An 18873-nucleotide genomic window follows, 5' to 3' on the forward strand; every position below is an offset into this window, starting at 1 on the left:
GGATTTCCCAGGCAAGAATACTGGAGTGGGTTGCCGTGCCCTCCTATAGGGGATCTTCCTGACCCAGGGATCGAATCTGTACCTCTTAGTCTCCTGCATTAGCAGGTGGGTTCTTCACCACTAACACCACCTGGGAAGCCCACTGAAACAATAACATGTTCCAATAAAACTTTATTCAAAACCAGGCAGGTGTTGGTGTGTCTTATAGACTGTAGTTTGTCAAAACTGGATCTAGGTTCAGTTCAGTTCAGTTCAGTCGCTCAGTCGTGTACGACTCTTTGCGACCCCATGAACTGCAGCATGCCAGGCCTCCCTGTCCATCACCAACTCCCGGAGTTCACTCAAACTCATGTCCATCGAGTCGGTGATACCATCCAGCCATTTCATTCTCTGTCGTCCCCTTCTCCTCCCGCCCCCAATCCCTCCCAGCATCAGAGTCTTTTCCAGTGAGTCAACTCGTCGCATGAGGTGTCCAAAGTATGGAGTTTCAGCTTTAGCATCAGTCCGTCCAATGAACACCCAGGACTGATCTTCTTTAGGATGGACTGGTTGGATCTCCTTGCAGTCCAAGGGACTCTCAAGAGTCTTCTCCAGCACCACAGTTCAAAAGCATCAATTCTTCGGCGATCAGCTTTCTTCACAGTCGAACTCTCACATGCATGCATGACCACTGGATCTAGTTCAGCAAGTTGCAAATGGATTCAAAGACCGTATTTCCAGAATTGTTAGCAGTTTACCCATAGTTAGAAGTTGAACATTTTCACACCAGCCATTGTAAAGATGAAATTGTATGCCTACAGGGGTAGCTGGGGCTTGTGACCAGTATTTCTTAGATAGGATTAGAATTAAAGATCTGTTTTTAATAAGCTATGGAAAGAGTCAGTAAGCTAATAGACAAATAGTTGAGAGAGGAACCTCAGATAGAAATTGTCAGTATTAGAAGAGAGGCTGTGGAATCTAATTTTCTGAGATATTTTGATGTAAAGAGTGTTCAGTCTTACTTGAATCAGGTGTACTCTTCTAAAGGCTGTAGCTGAATTAATGCCTTTAAAAGGCATCTTTTAGCCTAGTGATTGGGGTAATCTTATAAATTGGTTTATTGTACATTAATATTCATAACAGCATTATTCTTAATAGCCAAAAAGTGGAAAAAGCCCTAATGGCCATCAACTAATGAATGGATAAATAAAATGTGGTCTGTCTACAAAATGGAATGTTATTTGGCCATAAAAATACATGCTAATGCTGACACATGCTTCAACATGGATGAAATGTGAAAATATGATGCTAAGTTAAAGTAAGCGGACTACAGAAGGTCACATAGCTAATTGTATGATTCCATTTATAAGTAAAGACCAGAATAGGCCAATCCATAGAGATAGAAAGTAGATCCCTTGGTTGCCCGGGCCTGCAGGGAGGGAGAGATGGGGCTAAGAGAGACGGGTATTTGGGGAGGTGTACATGTAATGAGTATGTTCAAAAACTTGAGAGTGGTTATGGTTGTACACCTCTGTATTAAAACCCACTGACTTGTATATTTTAAAAGGGTGGATTGTACTTCAAATTAAATTTGGTTTAGGTTAGTTGGTGCTATCTTTGTCATTTGAAACATTTGTTCCTTCATGATCTGTATATTAATATACCTTGACTAATTTGATGAATACTCCGTTTATCCTCATGTTCAGATGTTGATGCTGTAAATACAGGACCCTGTAATTATATTTTTATGCTTTTTCAGTGAATGCCCCAGCCCCCCAGACACTGGATGCGAAGTCAAGTCTAACAATGGCACATGGTAAGTTTCAGCCAAGTCTCAGCGTTTTATATACAGTTTCCACCTGAGTTAGATAACTTATTAACTGAAAAGTGCTTCTGTGGGGGTTGTTTATGCAAACAAAACATTTTTATGAATGCAAAGCAGTTAATAAAACTGCAGTCTTCCTATGTAATGTTACTATGAACTAGTCAAACCTACCTGTCATAAAGTAGAAAATGTATCTATTGCTGGGCTCACAAGTAGAGATTTTTAATTCTGAATAGTCCTTGGAGCATTTGTGATTTTTGGTGGAAAGTAGTAGGTATCTGGTAAGAGGGTGACTTTCCCACTCGACCAGCCAACCAGCACATGCCACAGGGCATACATGCTTGTTTGTATAACTTTCAATGTGGCAGCTAGTCACCTTTTTTAAGCAAACAGTTTCAGGGATTGGTTGAGAAAATCTAGAAAAGACACGTGATGGAAACCAAAGGAAAAAGTAGGAACCCCTGGATGAAATTGCCAGGATCCAGGTCTTGGACCAGGGCACAGGGTAATAATTGTTATTAACATGATCCAGTAGACAGGATGAATATTTATAAACATATTTTTATACAACTAAGGTGCTAGCAGTTTATATGGTATGTTTTCAATATATTGTTTTCCTGTGGTCTGCTGTGTGTTAAATGAATTAAAGTGGGAGGGGGACTATCTTTTTCCTGTCTTACCTACGAATGTTTCTGGATTCTAATGATTACTTCATTCCACTTCTCTATTTAGCCTTTCACTTTGGACTTAAATCCATGACCAGTTGAGTTGGACTTTTTGTCTTCAGAAATATTGTGGCTCATGTATGATGGCCTTTTTTAATTATTCTTTTTACTCACTGACTGATTCATGAAGTGTTTACTGCCTCTGATTCTTTTTCCTAAGATCATTTCAGGGGGATTGGTTCCCTTGGGCATGTGTTTATAATACGTAATGCATAAAATCTTCACGTATTGGATGTTATTATTTTCAAGTGTTTAGAACATGCAGGGTTTTTTTCCTTTGAACCAGTAACAGAGATAAACTGTATGTGTGACCTACATATTGCATATATTAATATATTCAATATGAATTATATATGAATATTGAATATTTGAGGAAATCATTTCTATCAATTATTGTCTATTCATATTATTTATGTCAGGTTAATATCTCTCTGTTGCTTCCTTTTTTAGGGTTGATTTTTATAAGGCATTGCTGGCTATTTCTTTTTGTAAATCAACAAGTGTTTTGGTTTCTTTTGTTTCCCCTTTGTTATTGCTAGCCTCTTATCTGACATTATATGAGGGCCATGTTTTCGTTGTTTTATATTTTTGGTGCCCGAGCAGGGACACATATGGTAGGCATGGAATGCTATCTGGTGCTGATTCCAGGGTCCCAACAAGGCTGTGTTCCATGTGGATCCTTCCCTGCCCAGGCTGGGGCTGCATGAATTAGCCATGCTCCATTGCTGGCATCTGCTGCGATTGAAATGCTCATTTTAAATGCCAGCGTGGCATGAGGCCCACAGCCCTTGGGTTGGGATCAAAGCTGATTTGTGAGCATCTCAATGGTTAGGAGTGAGGAGCCGGTTTGGCGGGTGCCCTCTGCCCCCGCCCCCAGCCGTGGCAGCTTCCCCAGGTGCTGGGGGAGGCGTGGGGTGGAGGGGACAGGGAGGGTTGGTCACGGATTGCACAACATTAATTAGCCCAGCTTCCTCTCTGTCTTTCCTTTTGTTCCATCATAAACCTTGATGAGGTCCTTTACCATGAAAAATCTCATGATTACTCGCCAGCTGAGGTTGGGTTCCCCGAGACACAGGCTGCTGGGTAGAGGTTTGCAGGTGAGATTTGGGCACTGCTCTCAGATGACACCCGTGAGAGAAGCAGGATTGGGCGTTAAAGGGACGTTGATCCCAGATGCAACTGCAGTAGAGGTCTCAGCAGATCTGACTGGGGGTTTTAGAGCTGGGAGGGGCATTTTGGAGTTGTCCAGAGTCAAGGTGAACAGTTATAAGATATGGGTTGCCCTAGGGAGAGGCGAACTGGCTGCTCCTTTCCGCTGAGACAGGCAAAAATTAGCAGCGAAAGGTGGCAGGAGAGCTCTGGATGTGAATTGTTGGTGCCGATGAATTAGTTAACAGAGTGGGAAACGTGCAGAAGAGATTGGAGGGATGCTGGTTGAGGTTGCTTATGGCAACCACTGAGTGCTGGACTGGAGCTGTTTGGGTCGTTCTTGCGGCATTTCATAGCTGCTGAATGTTCAGAGACTGAGCATGGCAGGATTGGAGAGCTGGGCCGTAGGAAGAATTCAAAGAATCTGAGCTGGGAGATCAGTTAGTGATGTTAGACATAGTCTGAGAGATCCCTAGTCTGTCCTTGAATGGTCTCCTCTCCTTTTTGACAGGCTTCCCAGGTGGCTCAGTGGTAGAGAATCTGCCTGCCAAGCTGGAGATGTGGGTTCAGTCCCTGGGTCGGGAAGATCCCCTGGAGAAGGAAATGGCAACCCACTCCAGTGTTCTTGCCTGGCGAATCCCATGGACAGAGGAGTGTGGCGGGCTACTCTCCGTGGGGTTGCAAAGAGTCGGACACGACTGAGCAACTAAGCACAAGACATTCCTTACCTAGGGACTGGGGTTACGGTGATGAAATGGGAGAGAGTGAGCAGAACAGCTGTTCTGTGGGATTGGTGGAAAGGCTGTGCGAGTGATTGGGGAGCAAAGGAAAGAGAGAGGCCAGAACATGATGAGCTCGGGTACTGGCTGGACGATGTCTGGAAGACAAACCCAACGGGTGTCAGTGGGAAGGCACTGGAGCTTCATGGCCAAGAGCCTGAAGCAGATAGTCTGGATTCATGGTTGAGTCATGAGACCATGGACTTGAGTTTCCTTGTCCGCCAGATGGGGAGAAGAGTCTTGGCTACTCCACTGGGCTGTGGTCAGGGTGGATGAGGCAAGGCCTTTGGAGCAAAAGTCACTGAGCATGCACGGGCTAAACATTAGCTTCTATGGTGGGGCGATGAAGTCCAACAAAGTCAGCCATTGGAGAAAGGGCTGGGTGAAGAACTGGGAATTTCTCTTCTGGAGGTAATGGTGGGAGACTGACGTAAGGATTTTTCTGGAAGCCTCTGAGCATTTCAACTCTTACCCTGGAGGTCTCAGCTCAGGACAGGAACTGGAGGCTGGACCTATGGTTTATAAAGCATGAGGATGGCAGGCCTTCCGTTCCCAGTTTGGGACATCAGCCTGCTTTGAGTGCCCTGGGGTCTGGTCAACCTCACGTCCTCAGCCTTTATTATTGTAGGAGTCCAGATTCAGGAAGCTGTCCTTCCCCTGCCTTCTGCACCATTGCAGGAAATGTCAGATTTTGACCATTAATCCTGACTCAAGAGAGATAAATTATAGGATTATCCCTATAATAATTATGTATATTATGATATTATAAGATTTTATGAAAGTTTTCCTCATAACTTTTATTTTTGTCTTTTTCAGAAATTACAATAAAATATAAACTATGTGACTTAAAAAAATGAAATTAGCTATCCTCTTAAATCTCTGTTTTCAGCAGTTCAAATTAGGAGAATACTTGTGTAACCTTACTTTTTTTAATTTTTAAACTTTTTATTGAAGTATAGTTAACATATAACATTATATTATTTGCAGGTATACAATATAATGATTTGATAGTTGTATATGTTGCAAAATAATCACCATGTCTAGTTAACATCCACCACCACCCATAGTTACACACTTTTTTCTTCATCCGTATAACTTTAAAATCTTGATGCTGAATAATAAATTCAAAAGCACATTTGTGGTGTTCACCACTTGTGTTACAGGGTTTGAATCACATGCTCCTTTGTGGTGGGGCCATGTTTATGTTTCAAAATTAAAGTGGAATCCTACTTACTGATAGACTGTGTGCTGACAGTTCATTTGAAAGTAGTTTAAAATGCATTTCTCCGATATAGTCAGTGTTAGAGATGTTGACTATATTGCAGAACTAGCTGTAAGAGCCTAGTTATAAACACTTAAATATAGCTATTATATGTGTGTGTGTGTGTGTATAATTGTATATGTCTAAAATAGAGTACCAGAAATACCCTTTAATAAATTAGAAGACCTTCAAAGTAGGAGGTAGTAAATCTGAGATAATACATGCAGAGCACTTAGGTCTGTGCCTGGAAGCCCAGGGAGTAATTGTTGGCCACTATTACCCTCCCCAGTCACCTACCCTGGGGCCTGGTGGTGGAATGAAATGGCTTCCGTTTGAGGGAGCCGGTGAACAACTCTGTTCAGACAACCTGTGTCAGCCTCCAGGCTGAAAATGAGTGAGCCAGGCACCTCCTAAGCCAGACTTTTCGTTTCATTTCACTCTGTGCCTAATGCCTGATTGCTGTGGCTAGTTAGACCTTCAGCCAAACCCGGAGCTCCTGTTCCCTCTGCTGATAGATAGGGTTTGCTTTATCCAGGCTGCCCCAGGTTTTCTTGTGTGTGCATGGCGACATTTCCCCAGGAAGTCACCCAGAGACTTCATCTCCCCCGCTTACTCTTCTGGGGTGGGATTGGGAAGAGCCCACCTTCATCTGTCATCTGTTGATGACAGCTTTACCCGGTTGATTCTCTGGGAGCATGTGAAACATTGTTTAGGGACATAGAGGTTTATGATGAGAGTGGGCCTGAGTCCTCCTGCTGACCGCAAGAGGCCTCTCCTTGCCCTTCTACTATTCTGGTCCTTCTACTCGAAGGCCCTGAGGCTAACAAGAAGTGGGAACCCCAGGGCCTTGGGAATTTTTTATGTTTTTATCTTTGGAAACTGAAATAGTTTCAATAATTTTCTATTTAGCTACCTGATTAAGATATAAGGAAAAAATATATATATATGATATAAGGAAAAATATAAGATATAAGGAAATATATATATATGATATAAGAAAATATATATAAGATATAGGGAAATACATATATTATATATAAGGAAAATATATCTGTGTCAAAAATATTTTTAGGGATAAGTGAAGAAGAACTTTCGCAGTTGTGTCCTTGTGCCTTAAAGAAATCATGTCTGGCACTAAGTTGATGAGCAAGAAATTTTAACTTAATTATTTAAAAATGTAATTTCCCGAGAGTGACATTAACAGAAAATACATAGAAAGGGCAGATTCTGTGGAAAAGTAACCAGCTTTAACTGACTGCCTCGCCTTAATATTTTTTTCCCATTTCAGGCCTGCTACTTCAGGCCTGGTTGAAGTACTATGGAACAATGTCTTTCAAAATTGTTTGAAAGGAACTAACTTTACTTTGCTGTTGTCCTGTCTGTACTATTCTTATTTTTCCTCATTAATAGAACAGGCATTCTCATCGCACATACTGGAACCAATAGAAGAACTTTCAGAGGAAGAAAAAGGTAACAATGAGCTTGATCAGGGTTTATATCTGCATCAATCACATTTAGATGCTAAAACACAAGCTTTGAAAGTACTTGAGTTTTATTGTAGTGTATCAGAATTAGGAAGGCATTTAGGTTTGGATTACATTTCCAATCTGTCTGTAGTATTCTGGCATCCTGTTCCCATAATGTGCTGTTATAGTTCTGCCCTGCTTTACTGTTTTTTAGCATATGAGTAAGAAATTTTCTATGTCAGGGAACTTGAAAAAAAAATTTAAGCCATTATGTCAATGCCGAGATTTTCTGATCAGATGACAAACTGACACAGTTGTGTGCCAGATTATACAAAAATATTAATATCACAGTGGTCATTTCTCATACCCTGAATCTACCAAATGAATAAGTAAAGTGCCCATTTCAAAAATTGTTTTTAATAGCAAGGAAGGCATAATGTCTAAGCTCTGAATGTGGAATATTTACATGCAGAATATCTCAATGGTAGAATTTGAGAGCTATTACAGGTTTGGGGAGTTAATTAAAATTATTACTGCTTCCTCATTTTATTTGGCAGTAATAATAAAAATTATTTCCTATCAACTAATTTTTAAAGTTTGTGAACACTTATTTAAATTATTAATAGTATTTTCTAATGACTGATGACTTAGAGATCCTAAAACAATTATATTTGGATCAGTTTATCATAATTTTCTCCTTAGTAATACTTTACCATATTTTACTTCTTTAGGATAAAGCAAATTATTAATATTTTTATGGGCTGTGGTTGTATCATTTTTGTTAGGAAGAAAAGTAAAATTATACATTCTAATATATAAATTCTTAATGTTTGTTATAACTTCTGTGTTCTCTAGACTTTTCCCAATTTTTTTTTTTGTATAAGGATACAGATTGAGAAGGGACTAAATCAAGCATATCTGTAACATCTGCATGATGTGTATTTTCATTTTACTTGCGTGTAACATGCTTGCTCTTTGATAAGTATCATTTATTGATGTCTGGAACACAAGATCCCTTATTCTTGGAAGAATCCCTATGAAATATGTCAGGAGGTTCATAGACAAGGTCCAAAATTTTGAAACTAGTGTCTCCAATTACGTAGTTCGTACTATTTAAAATGAGTCAGCTAGGTTCCAAGAGGAATCCTGGTTTGTCCATCATCATTTCAGTTCCAGGTTTCACCCACTGCCTATTCTGCCTGGGCTTCTTTTAGGTTTCTCCTACTTGGACAATGTAAGACATGCGTTAGGGATCGCTGATGGCAAACACCATCATTGGCTGTTGCCGCGTTTAGGGAGCTGAGTTGGGAAACTCATCTTTGCCACCCATCGTGTGTTCAGACACAGCTCTGGTGGAGACGGGTGAGTGCTGAGGACCACTGGGATCAGCTGAGTCCCAGCTCACTGTTACGGAAACCAGTGACTGCATCTTTCTAGTGTCTCCGTGGGGCCAGCCGGCTGTCAGCAGATTAATTGCCATCAATAAATTCCTCAGCTTGTACTAACATTTGCAGACAAATGCCTGTGCAGCTGAATTTTGGCAGTGATTTGCAGAAACACTACAGCTTTGTATCAAGAATTAACTCATCCTTTGAGGCAGACTTGATCTCATTTCTGTTGGATGTTAGAATGCGAGGGCCAGGAGGGATCTCAGGGGTTATTTTATTTTTCAGAAACTTGGAACACAAGGGGATTAGGAGCTTGCTCCAGGTCATTGAGTTTAATTAGTGACAGTGGCTGGGACTAACGTCCAGGTTTTCTGTTTTCCATGGTTTAATGCAAAGAACAAAGTGATGGAGGAAGGCAAACAGGTCTGGCCTTTACAGATCTGGCTGGGTGGCCTTTGCAGAATTCTCTACCTCTGGTTTTAGAGTCCTGTGAATAATAAGGAAATTGAGTACTAGACGATCAATTCCCTTCTAACTCAGAAATTCTGTTGTGTGTTGCTTTTTGTTTTAACTACTTGCTTTGCACTATAATTATTTGCTTACCATGAATGGTATGGTGTGTTAATGAGTCTGATATAACTGATTACATGCATGGGCTATTATGCGTTAGCCTGGCCATCTGCTTGGGCATGCTTTATATTTTTTAATTAGAGGATATGCTGATTTCTAGAATAATTTGTCTTGATCTTGGTGAGATGATATGTGCTTTACCTGAAATCTTCAGTTCTGATCGTCTTTGAAGTCATTCATTTCACTTTTACAGAAAAGGTTTATCTTTATTATCTTTTCCTATCTATTCTACCTTCTTTCTCTTGCTTCTGTCTTGCCAGCCCCAGGCTTATAAGAGTTCTTCCTATAAAAGTTTTTCTAATTATTCACAAATGACTTTCCAAAGTGAGCACCCACTTATAAAGGAATTTAGGGACAGAGGGAAATGTTCCATCATTGGGGGGAACTTAGGCATCAAAATGAACTTGTCATCAGGGTTGAAGGTGAACTTGGACCCGGCAGCAAATGAATTCAGTTGTCTCTATCAAAGGCCTGGCGACTCTTCTAGACTGTGGCCAGTCCGTTCTGGGTGTCACTTGACCGCTGCTTGTGGCCCCATGTCCCGGAGCCTCTCTTCAGACTGTGCTTCTGTGTTGTTTCCTTTATATCTGAGATGCTGGCCAAAGAATTATCTTTGGCTCATTGAGACAGGAGGTGCATCTATTTCAATAGTAGCTCTATGACTTCCAGGCTCTCTCTTGGTACTTCTTTTTACTTTCAGCCCTAGACAGTTGCAGACTTGATGGCCAAGCAGCAGCCAAAGTCAGCGACAGCCGTGTCTGCAGCTAAGCCCTCTAGGTTTTGATGGACTCAGTTCCTAGGGCAGAAATTCTTCTTATTTTTTTTTTTTGTAGTTTCAGAATATTGAGAAAACAGCAGCACAAATGCTGAGAATATAAAATTTAAGATTATGTCTGACTTTTATCCATATAGACTCATATAAAATTTCATAATTTTGATTTAGCACACCATGGTAGCAAAGTGTAGAAAAGCATCCTCATGCAGGTTTTTCCCTCCTATTATGGACCGGTAATAATGTGGCTAATTTTGCCTGAAGTTTGTTAATAATGGACAGAAATATTCTTTACTGAATAATGGACAGAAATATTCTTTACTGAATAATGGACAGAAATATTCTTTACTGTTGGAATCGAACTAGTGTTTAGAAAGCATCTTAACCAAGAGGCATGTTGTTAAGATATTCTGCAAGTCCACGTGCCATGGGAACCTAAAAATCCCATCTGCTGAGGCAGGTGAGACTTTGAAGGAGCGGAATCTCTGTGGGGACCTGCCTGAAGCCCCAGACCTGGGCAGTGGTATTTGGTGCCACTTTCTGTGGGTGAAATGCTTCTGTTAGGAGAACAGGCTTCAGAGTGACGATAGTACCATCATCACCATCATCGACACCAGATCTGCTCGTGGTGTCCACTGAGGGTCTGAACTGCCCAGCGCCGAGACTGTTTCCTAAGCCTTCCGTTTCCTTTGACACAAGTACTCGCTTGTTCAAGGTCATACAGTACTGCCCCTTTCTCCAAACCTTCTTAAACTAGACATTTTCTTATGGAAGGAAATAAAAGGAATAAGGAAGGACACATTAAGAGACTCTGTCCTGTTATTTTTTGTTTCAAACTTTAGGTTGTTTTAAACAAAATATACTTTTCCTAAGACTTTTGTTAATTTATTTTTCATTTTGGTAAGTATTTTGAGAGAGATCATAATCTTCACATTTTGAAGTTTTATGTGAACTGAACATCCACTAAATTTATTACATAAAACTGAATTATTTAAAAGAAATAGGGCTTTTTCTTCATTAGATGATACCTAAATTCTTACTGGATTTAGGAGAGATGATTTCTTTAGGAAGTAGTAAAAATAATTTTAGGATAAAATGTTAAACTTTTAAATAAATTATTTTTTTTCCATTTTGCTTCTCTAGAGACTTCTCACATTACTTATCTAGCTATAATTTGGTTGAGTAATCAAGAAAAAGTCTTTGAAGATCCTGAAGTTTTGAAGCAGGCTTAAGATAGTTTTAAAAGCTATAATACTTAAGGATTATATATTGTGCTGAAAGACTAAAATTCAAAAACTTGAAAACATTATAAATGCTTGCTTGTTGTTTAGAAGTTGTGTTTACCATTTTCTGTTTAGAAGTTTAATACATTTGTTTAATTCCTTTTAACACATTATAAAACCCTTATTTTAGGAAGAGAAAATGAACAGAAATTAAATGACAACAAGATACATATAAGGAAAACTTTGAAGAATAACCCTTCCCTCACTAAGGAAATAAGAACCGTCTTGGAGCAGAGTTTGGTGGAGAGACTGGAAACCTTGGGGATTAATGCAGTAAGTTCACCCACTTTGGGAATATTTACTGGTTTAGTTTTATTTTGTTTTCTAAATAATAAATGATCAGAGAAGAGGAGGTGGTGTGTCAGTTCTGTTACATTTGGAGACCAGAGCCTAATGCAACATCATTCATTAAACACTTAGCTGGCATTCACTGTGTGCCTGACACCTTTCAGAGAGCTTTCCTAGTGTTAGCTCATTTAAACATAGAGATTGATCTCTGAGGTAAGTGGCAGTCAGTTCATCTGCATTTTGCAGAGGTGAAGTCATTGCTTCAGGTCACATGTTAGTGATGAAGGAGCCAGGATTTGCCTCTAGGCAGTTGCAGAGCTGCTTACATTCTGATGTTAGCTCCAAACTATGTCTGTTACAAAATTGGCAGCACTTATTAAATGAATGGGTGAATGAGTTGTATTTCATGGTGTTGCCAGATTGAATAGTTGCATACATAAAATACATAAACTTAATTGAACAACCTGAATTTATATATTCCTGTTTCTGTGTGTAAGGATACATCTTACATGTGCGTGTGTGAATTGTAATGCAAAAGTATGCATACATGTCTGGGTGGTTTATGCAGTTGTGTGTACATGGACATGTGTGCATTGTGTACATGTACTGCATGCATGTTTATGTGTGCAGATACATGTGCTGTGTTTGTATGTTGATCTGTGTGTATATATTGTGTATTCATGTGTGTATAGGTGCGTGAATCTGTATACATACATGTGTATGTGTGTATACAAAGATGTGTATATACAGATTTGTATGTCTGTATATGGGGTGTGTGTGTATGATCTGCAACTACCACCCAGATCAAGAAATCCATCATTTCCAATATCCTAGAAGACTCTGTTTGACTTTCCTAAATCGATATTGCTCCATACTCCCCAACCAGTTCAGTTCAGTTCAATCGCTCAGTCGTGTCCGACTCTCCGCGGCCCCATGAATCACAGCACACCAGGCCTCCCTGTCCATCACCAACTCCCGGAGTTCACTCAAACTCATGTCCACAGAGTCGGTGATGCCATCCAGCCATCTCATTCTCTGTCGTCCCCTTCTCCTCCCGCCCCCAACCTTTCCCAGCATCAGAGTTTTTTCCAGTGAGTCAACTCCCCAACCAGAGGCAATGGTTATTCAGATTTAGTTTTGTTTGTTCTTAAATCTCATACGAGTGGAATCCTACACTGTGTAGTATTTGTATCATTTGTTTTGCTTATGATTTTTTCTTTAAGATTCATTCGTATTATTTCATTTCACAGTAGTTTGTACTGTAATATTGCATTGTATAAATACAGTACATTTTATCTGTTCTCCTGTTGAGGGCCATTTGGATTTCCAGTTTGGGGCTTTTTGGCTTTACATTCTTGTACTGTCTTTGGTGGACATGGACATTCCTTTCTCTTGGATATATATCTAGGGTTGAAATTTCTAAGACTATACATGTTTAGTTTTAGTAGGTATAGCCAAATAATTTTCCAAAGTGTAAACATTGACAATATCCCTGAGTGTGTGAGAGCTCCTGTTGCAGCTGCATACAGTTTTGGGGTTATGTTTTATTTGGGACATTTACTTTTATCCTGTGAGTATAAAAACACCCATTTTTTAAAACTAATGCATAGTTTTTTGTTTACTTTTTTGTCTATCTGGGCTTTAACAATTAAGTTTGGAAACACTGAGTTGGAGAGCTAAACTTATTCATTTCTTTGCATTTGTGCTTTTTTAATAAAATTCTTTTTTAGAAATAAAAATAAATAAAATAAAATAAACTTATTTCCAGTTGGATCAGTTGTTTCAGTATCTTTTGTTAAATAACCCACCTTTTCTTTGTTTGTTTGAAATAGTTTTATCATAAAGGACACTTTTACATACATTTGGATTTATTTTTGGACTTTCAGTGATTTTATCCTTTCAATTTTTTGGTATTTGTTTGCTAACACCATACTGGTTTAATTTTAGTAACTTTGTCCTGTATTTTAGTATCTGTTACAGGTCATGCCTTTTTATTAGTCTTATTTCAAAAATTTCTTGGCAGTTCTTTCGTATTTTGTTTTCCAGCGAACTTTAGAAACAGCTGCTGCAGTTCCAAAATAATCCCTGCTGGGATTCTGATTGGAATTGCTTTCAATGTTGTGTATTATTTAGGAAGAGCTGACATTTATACAGAATTGTGTCTTTGCATCCAGCATCAGGGTATAGGAAGACAGGTGCTGAACACCTGCTCACACAAACAGGTGGTAGATCCATAATGATTCAGTTCAGTTCAGTCGCTCAGTCGTGTCCGACTCTCCGCGGCCCCATGAATCACAGCACACCAGGCCTCCCTGTCCATCACCAACTCCCGGAGTTCACTCAAACTCACGTCCACAGAGTCGGTGATGCCATCCAGCCATCTCATTCTCTGTCGTCCCCTTCTCCTCCCACCCCCAACCTTTCCCAGCATCAGAGTCTTTTCCAGTGAGTCAACTCGTCGCATGAGGTGGCCAAAGTATTGCAGTTTCAGCTTTAGCACCAGTCCTTCCAATGCACACCCAGGACTGGTTTCCTTTAGGATGGACTGGTTGGATCTCCTTGCAGTCTAAGGGACTCTCAAGAGTCTTCTCCAATGATTATAGGATGTGAAATGAAGGAAAAGTAGAAGGGATTGAATAATTGAGGTCAGAGAAACTGCTTGGAGGTGGCAGTCGATCTGACGATGGATATTTCTGCCCTGGGCAGCTGGACGGGCAGTAGGGCCACTTCCTGCAATGAGGAAGACTGAGGGAAAGCTGAGGGAGGAGATGGGAGTGTGTGTGTGACACTGATATTGAATAAATCACTCTTTCACTGGTTTTCTTCTTAGATAACCTTTCAAATCCTGAAGAATTTTCTCAAGTCACCTCTTAAATTATGGCATTTTCATAATTGAAAACCTGATGACTTTTCTCTTACTTGTGGCATAACTCGCCTTGAAGTTTTCCATTGGGGCATCAGTCTCCTTTTCTGCTCCTCTCACCTGTTACGCTGTAGCATTAACCCCTGGACACCTTGACTGTTTCTGCCTCATTGTCTGCCCTCCCCACAAGGTGCCCCCATCTGATCCCGCCCTTCTTTTTACCTGTGTCATCCGCCCATCCTTCAAGGCGCAGCCCAGCCTCCTCCTTAAGCCTTCTTGGGCCACTGAGGCCTCTGATGGCCTGAATCTCTGACTTCCTCCAGCCCTTGTGGATTCCTTGTCTTTACCACACATCTTGCACTGTTGCTTAATCAGTCATAATCAGTCACGCACATGCCTTTTCAGTCCTGATCCAAAATGCACAGTATCCCTGACCAGCCATGTATAATCTTACACACTCCATTTGTGTCCCGTTGCACCTTGAGCTCCTTTTGGGGCTGGTAGTGCTTCCCTGGTGGCTCAGAGGTTAAAGCGTCTGCCTCCAATGCGGGAGACCCGGGTTCGATCCCTGGGTCGGGAAGATCCCCTGGAGAAGGAAACGGTAACCCACTCCAGTATTCTTGCCTGGAGAATCCCATGGACGGAGAAGCCTGGTAGGCTACAGTCCACGGGGTCGCAAAGAGTCGGACACGACTGAGCGACGGAACGGAACGGAAGGGAACCGTGTATTATACGTCAGGGCATCCCCATCTTACATGCAGTAAGGACGAAGGATTGGCATGGTTAATACAGACAAGCATCTGTGAAATGAAAAACATCAAAGGACAACTGATTAACTTAATGTTTTGCTCCTTCAGGATATACGTGGTATTCCAAGCGATCACTTGAATAGAGTGCTAAGAACTGTGGAATCAACAAGACATGAGCGAGAAAGACAAATACCTAACATTCAGCAAATTCGAGAATTCCTTGAACATCAGGTCAGCTGTAAAATTGAAGAGAGAACACTGCTGGCCACAGGTAAGCCTGTCACCCACTGCCATTTCATGTCTGCAGAAATATTAATAGAGCAACCATTTCATGATTTTTAATTGGCAACTCGGTTACTGTTTGAACCATTACATGTTGCATTTTAGATTGTGTTTTTACAATTAAAAACCTCCTGTAGTGTGGACTCTAGACCCTCGAGATGGGCTTGTTTGTTTCAGTGCCAGTGTAGACAATACTGTAGCATTTTCTTCTGCTTTTCATGTAGTGAAGACTCAAATGACAGTACTATTCCAGACAGGTATGGTGCTTCTCAAATGGACACCCTTTCAGCTGGAGAGCTACCCAAAGCAATACGCCTTCCTCCCAAAAGCAGACAGCTGATTAGACAAAGAGCTGTTTTTTCTGATAGAACATCTGTTCCAAAGTGAGTAGTTTCAACTCTAATTTTTTTTTTAATATTTGTCTCAGCTTGGGCTGTTATAACAGTATACCATTGACTGGGTGACTTCAACAACAGAAATATATTTTCTAACACTTCTGGAGGGTGGAAGTCTGAGATCAGGGTGCCAGCCAGCATAGTCAGGTTCTGGGAGGCTTCTCTCCCAGGACTCACAGATGGCCAGCTTCTTACTGTGTCCTCATATGCCAAGGAGAACAAGAGAGCCTTGGTCTCTCTTCCTTTATTTATGGGGGCACTAATTCCTTTCAGTGTGGGCCCCATCCTCATGACCTCATCTAAACCAAATCACCTCATTTCCAGATACCATCACACTGAGGGCTAGGGCTTCAACACAGGAATATTAGGGGGCCACAGGCATTCAGCCCACAGCAATGTGTGACCCAACAGAGAATCACATTTGGAAGGCCTACCCTTCTCTCAGTTCGGGGAGACTCATAACTGCTCACCCTCTAATAAAGCAAAAATCACCAATTCCATAGAACTCTATTTTAAATTACATGATTTGCTCATGCTGGATATATTTTTCTCTTGCTTTTAGAGTTAAGAAAAATGCCACAGAAGATCATTTTCCCAGGAGGTCTTCCACTATTGCGTGAGTACTGAGGGAGCAGGGAAAGGTGGTTTCTAAAAGGTCTTTTCACTGAACATTCCTTTCATTGTAAATTAGTATGTTCATTGTGGTTCACTAGAACCATAATTATTACATATCATATTTAATCTGTGATTCCTTTGTTGCACCTTCATTTCTTTATCCTAAGTCAACAGCACTTGTGGCCTCCATTAACAAGTGGGACCACACCTGAGTCATGTTTGTTATTCCCCACCCCCACCCCTTCCTAGTTTAGTGATTTTCTATAAGAATGATAAATTATAAACTTATATACATTTTACATTTTCGATACGCATGATAAATGCGTGATATTGCTTTTTAGTGGCTGGATCCATGATGGTGTATCTGGATAGAATTTTAGTGTTCCAGCTTCTTGTGGAAGTTGTTAATGGCCTTAGACCTTACTCTCTTAGGCTCGCTTAGGATACTGAGGACCCTAACTCAGTCATTCCTTAACTGTGTGACACTGATTCAGTTGATTACCTGTTTTAAGCCTCAGTTTTTCTATCTGTAATATGGGATGATGCTTCCTCTTTCACAGGATAGTTCTACAAATTAAAATGAGAACATATGAAAAGGACCTGGCCTCAGTGCTTGGCACTTGTGGGTACTCAATAAGTTGTAGATATATCATTGTTATTAATTATGAGTAAAACTAATTTTATGATAATTGAATTCCATAGTAGAATAAATATAATAAAGACACTATAAATGATAACTCACCCTTCAGAAGCACTTATCATGTAATAATCTCATGGGAAGAGCTTTATTTCATGGGATGTAGTGTAACTGAACACTGTGTGGAATTTAGGTGCTCAGTGAATATTTTTTAAATGAATGGATACTGCTCTGAATTTGTTTCACTTTAAAATGGGGTGATGATTTACATGAGATTACAAATGAGTGTGTGTATTCACATAAAAGTACTTGGTAGGGTACAGTATAAAGGTAAGCTATAAGTAATGCAGGCACACATGCCTGTGTATGTCCTCAGTTATGTGGACTCTTTGCAAATGACACTGTTTTAAAAGACAGCATCGTTTTATCCCAGAAATATTTTTTTCCACTATAAAATATTTTTCTTAGGTGTGTAAAAACTGATATTAAAAAAATACAAAATGTGAGTTTAGAGGAGTAATATCCTAACTTCAGTCCACTTTGGTAAATAGGCCATGCGGCATATGGTTGGCAGATGTAAATTTGAAATGACCATTCCGCCTTTTGCATAATAAGTCCTCGGCCTCACCGAGATCTTGTTCTGTGGCCACGCAGGTGTTTGTTCGGCTCTCTTGAGAAAGTTCCGACCTCTTTAAGGGGCATATTGTCTGTAAATCCTGAAACACGGAAACAGCGCCCCCTGTTTGGGCTTTGATTTGTTTAGGACACCTCCCTTCAGTTCCGAAGAGGAGCTGGATGCTGATGACCTCATCCAGGCGTTCACCTCCCCAGAGGTACTTCCTGTGCTGTCGTCTAAAGGTAACAAGAGTAGTTTCGGAAAGAGCTCCGTCAAAAGCGATACTGACTGGACGGAGGGAAGTGAAATTGAGGACTCTGAGGTTTCCCCCAAGCCCACAGGTAAGCTTTCCTTGACTGAAAATCCATCTGGAAATTTTGATTTTAGGACAGTGGTTCTCAACTCTCCATACTGGGCATCTGAGCTGAGAAAGTTCTCCAGGAAACGATGTGAAAGTAAAATGAAAGTGCTAGTCCCTCAGTCGTGTCCAGCTCTTTGTGGCTCCACAGACTGTAGGCTGCCAGGCTCCTCTGTCCTTGAAATTCTCCAGGCAGGAATACTGGAGTGAGTAGTCATTGGCTTCTCAAGGGGATCTTCCCAACCCAGGGATCCAACTTGGGTCTCCTGCATTGCAGGCAGATTCTTTACAATCTGAGCCACCAGGAAAGAACGTATGGGGTTGATCTAAAAATTGTTGATGCCTGAGGGAAAATGGAAGGGGCTTAGCAAGTAGTTGATGTCCAGGTGGAAGGAGAGGAAGGGGTTGGGGATGTCTGGGTGTATTAGTAACAAACACAAGGGCTGCTGTAATGAAGTACACACACTGTGTGGCTTAAACCACAGAATCTGTCATAGGAGCTGGAAGACCACAATCAAGGTGGCAAGGTTGGATTCTTCTGAGAGCTATGAGGAGAGGACGTGCTCTGTGCCTCTGTCCTTGGCTTGTAGCTGGCTGTCTCCTCCCTATGTCTCATTGTCACATTGACTTTCTCTGTGGGTGCCTCTGTGTCCAAATTTCCCACTCTTGTCCAAGGACACCAGTTTTGTTGGATTAGGGTCCTCTTTAATGACCTCACCTTAACCTAATTACCTCTTTAAAGGTCCTGTCTCCAAATAAGGTCACCTTCCGAGGTAATGGGGGTAAGGACTTCAACATACGCATTTGGGACAC

At 40.8% G+C, this 18873-nt stretch overlaps 1 protein-coding gene across 2 annotated transcripts in view; it reads left to right on the forward strand.

Moving 5' to 3' along the window:
• Nucleotides 1-18873, forward strand: part of DZIP1 (DAZ interacting zinc finger protein 1) — a 50927-nt gene that overhangs the window by 25712 nt on the left and 6342 nt on the right. Inside the window, exons 14-20 of one of the 2 annotated variants that reach the window (XM_055426566.2) lie at nucleotides 1739-1795; nucleotides 7129-7188; nucleotides 11388-11530; nucleotides 15266-15428; nucleotides 15693-15822; nucleotides 16397-16450; nucleotides 17850-18043. In XM_055426566.2, the coding sequence (XP_055282541.2) occupies nucleotides 1739-1795; nucleotides 7129-7188; nucleotides 11388-11530; nucleotides 15266-15428; nucleotides 15693-15822; nucleotides 16397-16450; nucleotides 17850-18043 (801 nt within the window). The remainder of the gene's footprint in view (nucleotides 1-1738; nucleotides 1796-7128; nucleotides 7189-11387; nucleotides 11531-15265; nucleotides 15429-15692; nucleotides 15823-16396; nucleotides 16451-17849; nucleotides 18044-18873) is intronic. The other variant, XM_055426569.2, reaches the window with a different exon arrangement.

This window comes from Moschus berezovskii, chromosome 13 (assembly GCF_049115385.1).
Source record: "Moschus berezovskii isolate FMDL1 chromosome 13, NW_MosBer_1.0, whole genome shotgun sequence".
Classification (NCBI taxonomy): domain Eukaryota; kingdom Metazoa; phylum Chordata; class Mammalia; order Artiodactyla; family Moschidae; genus Moschus; species Moschus berezovskii.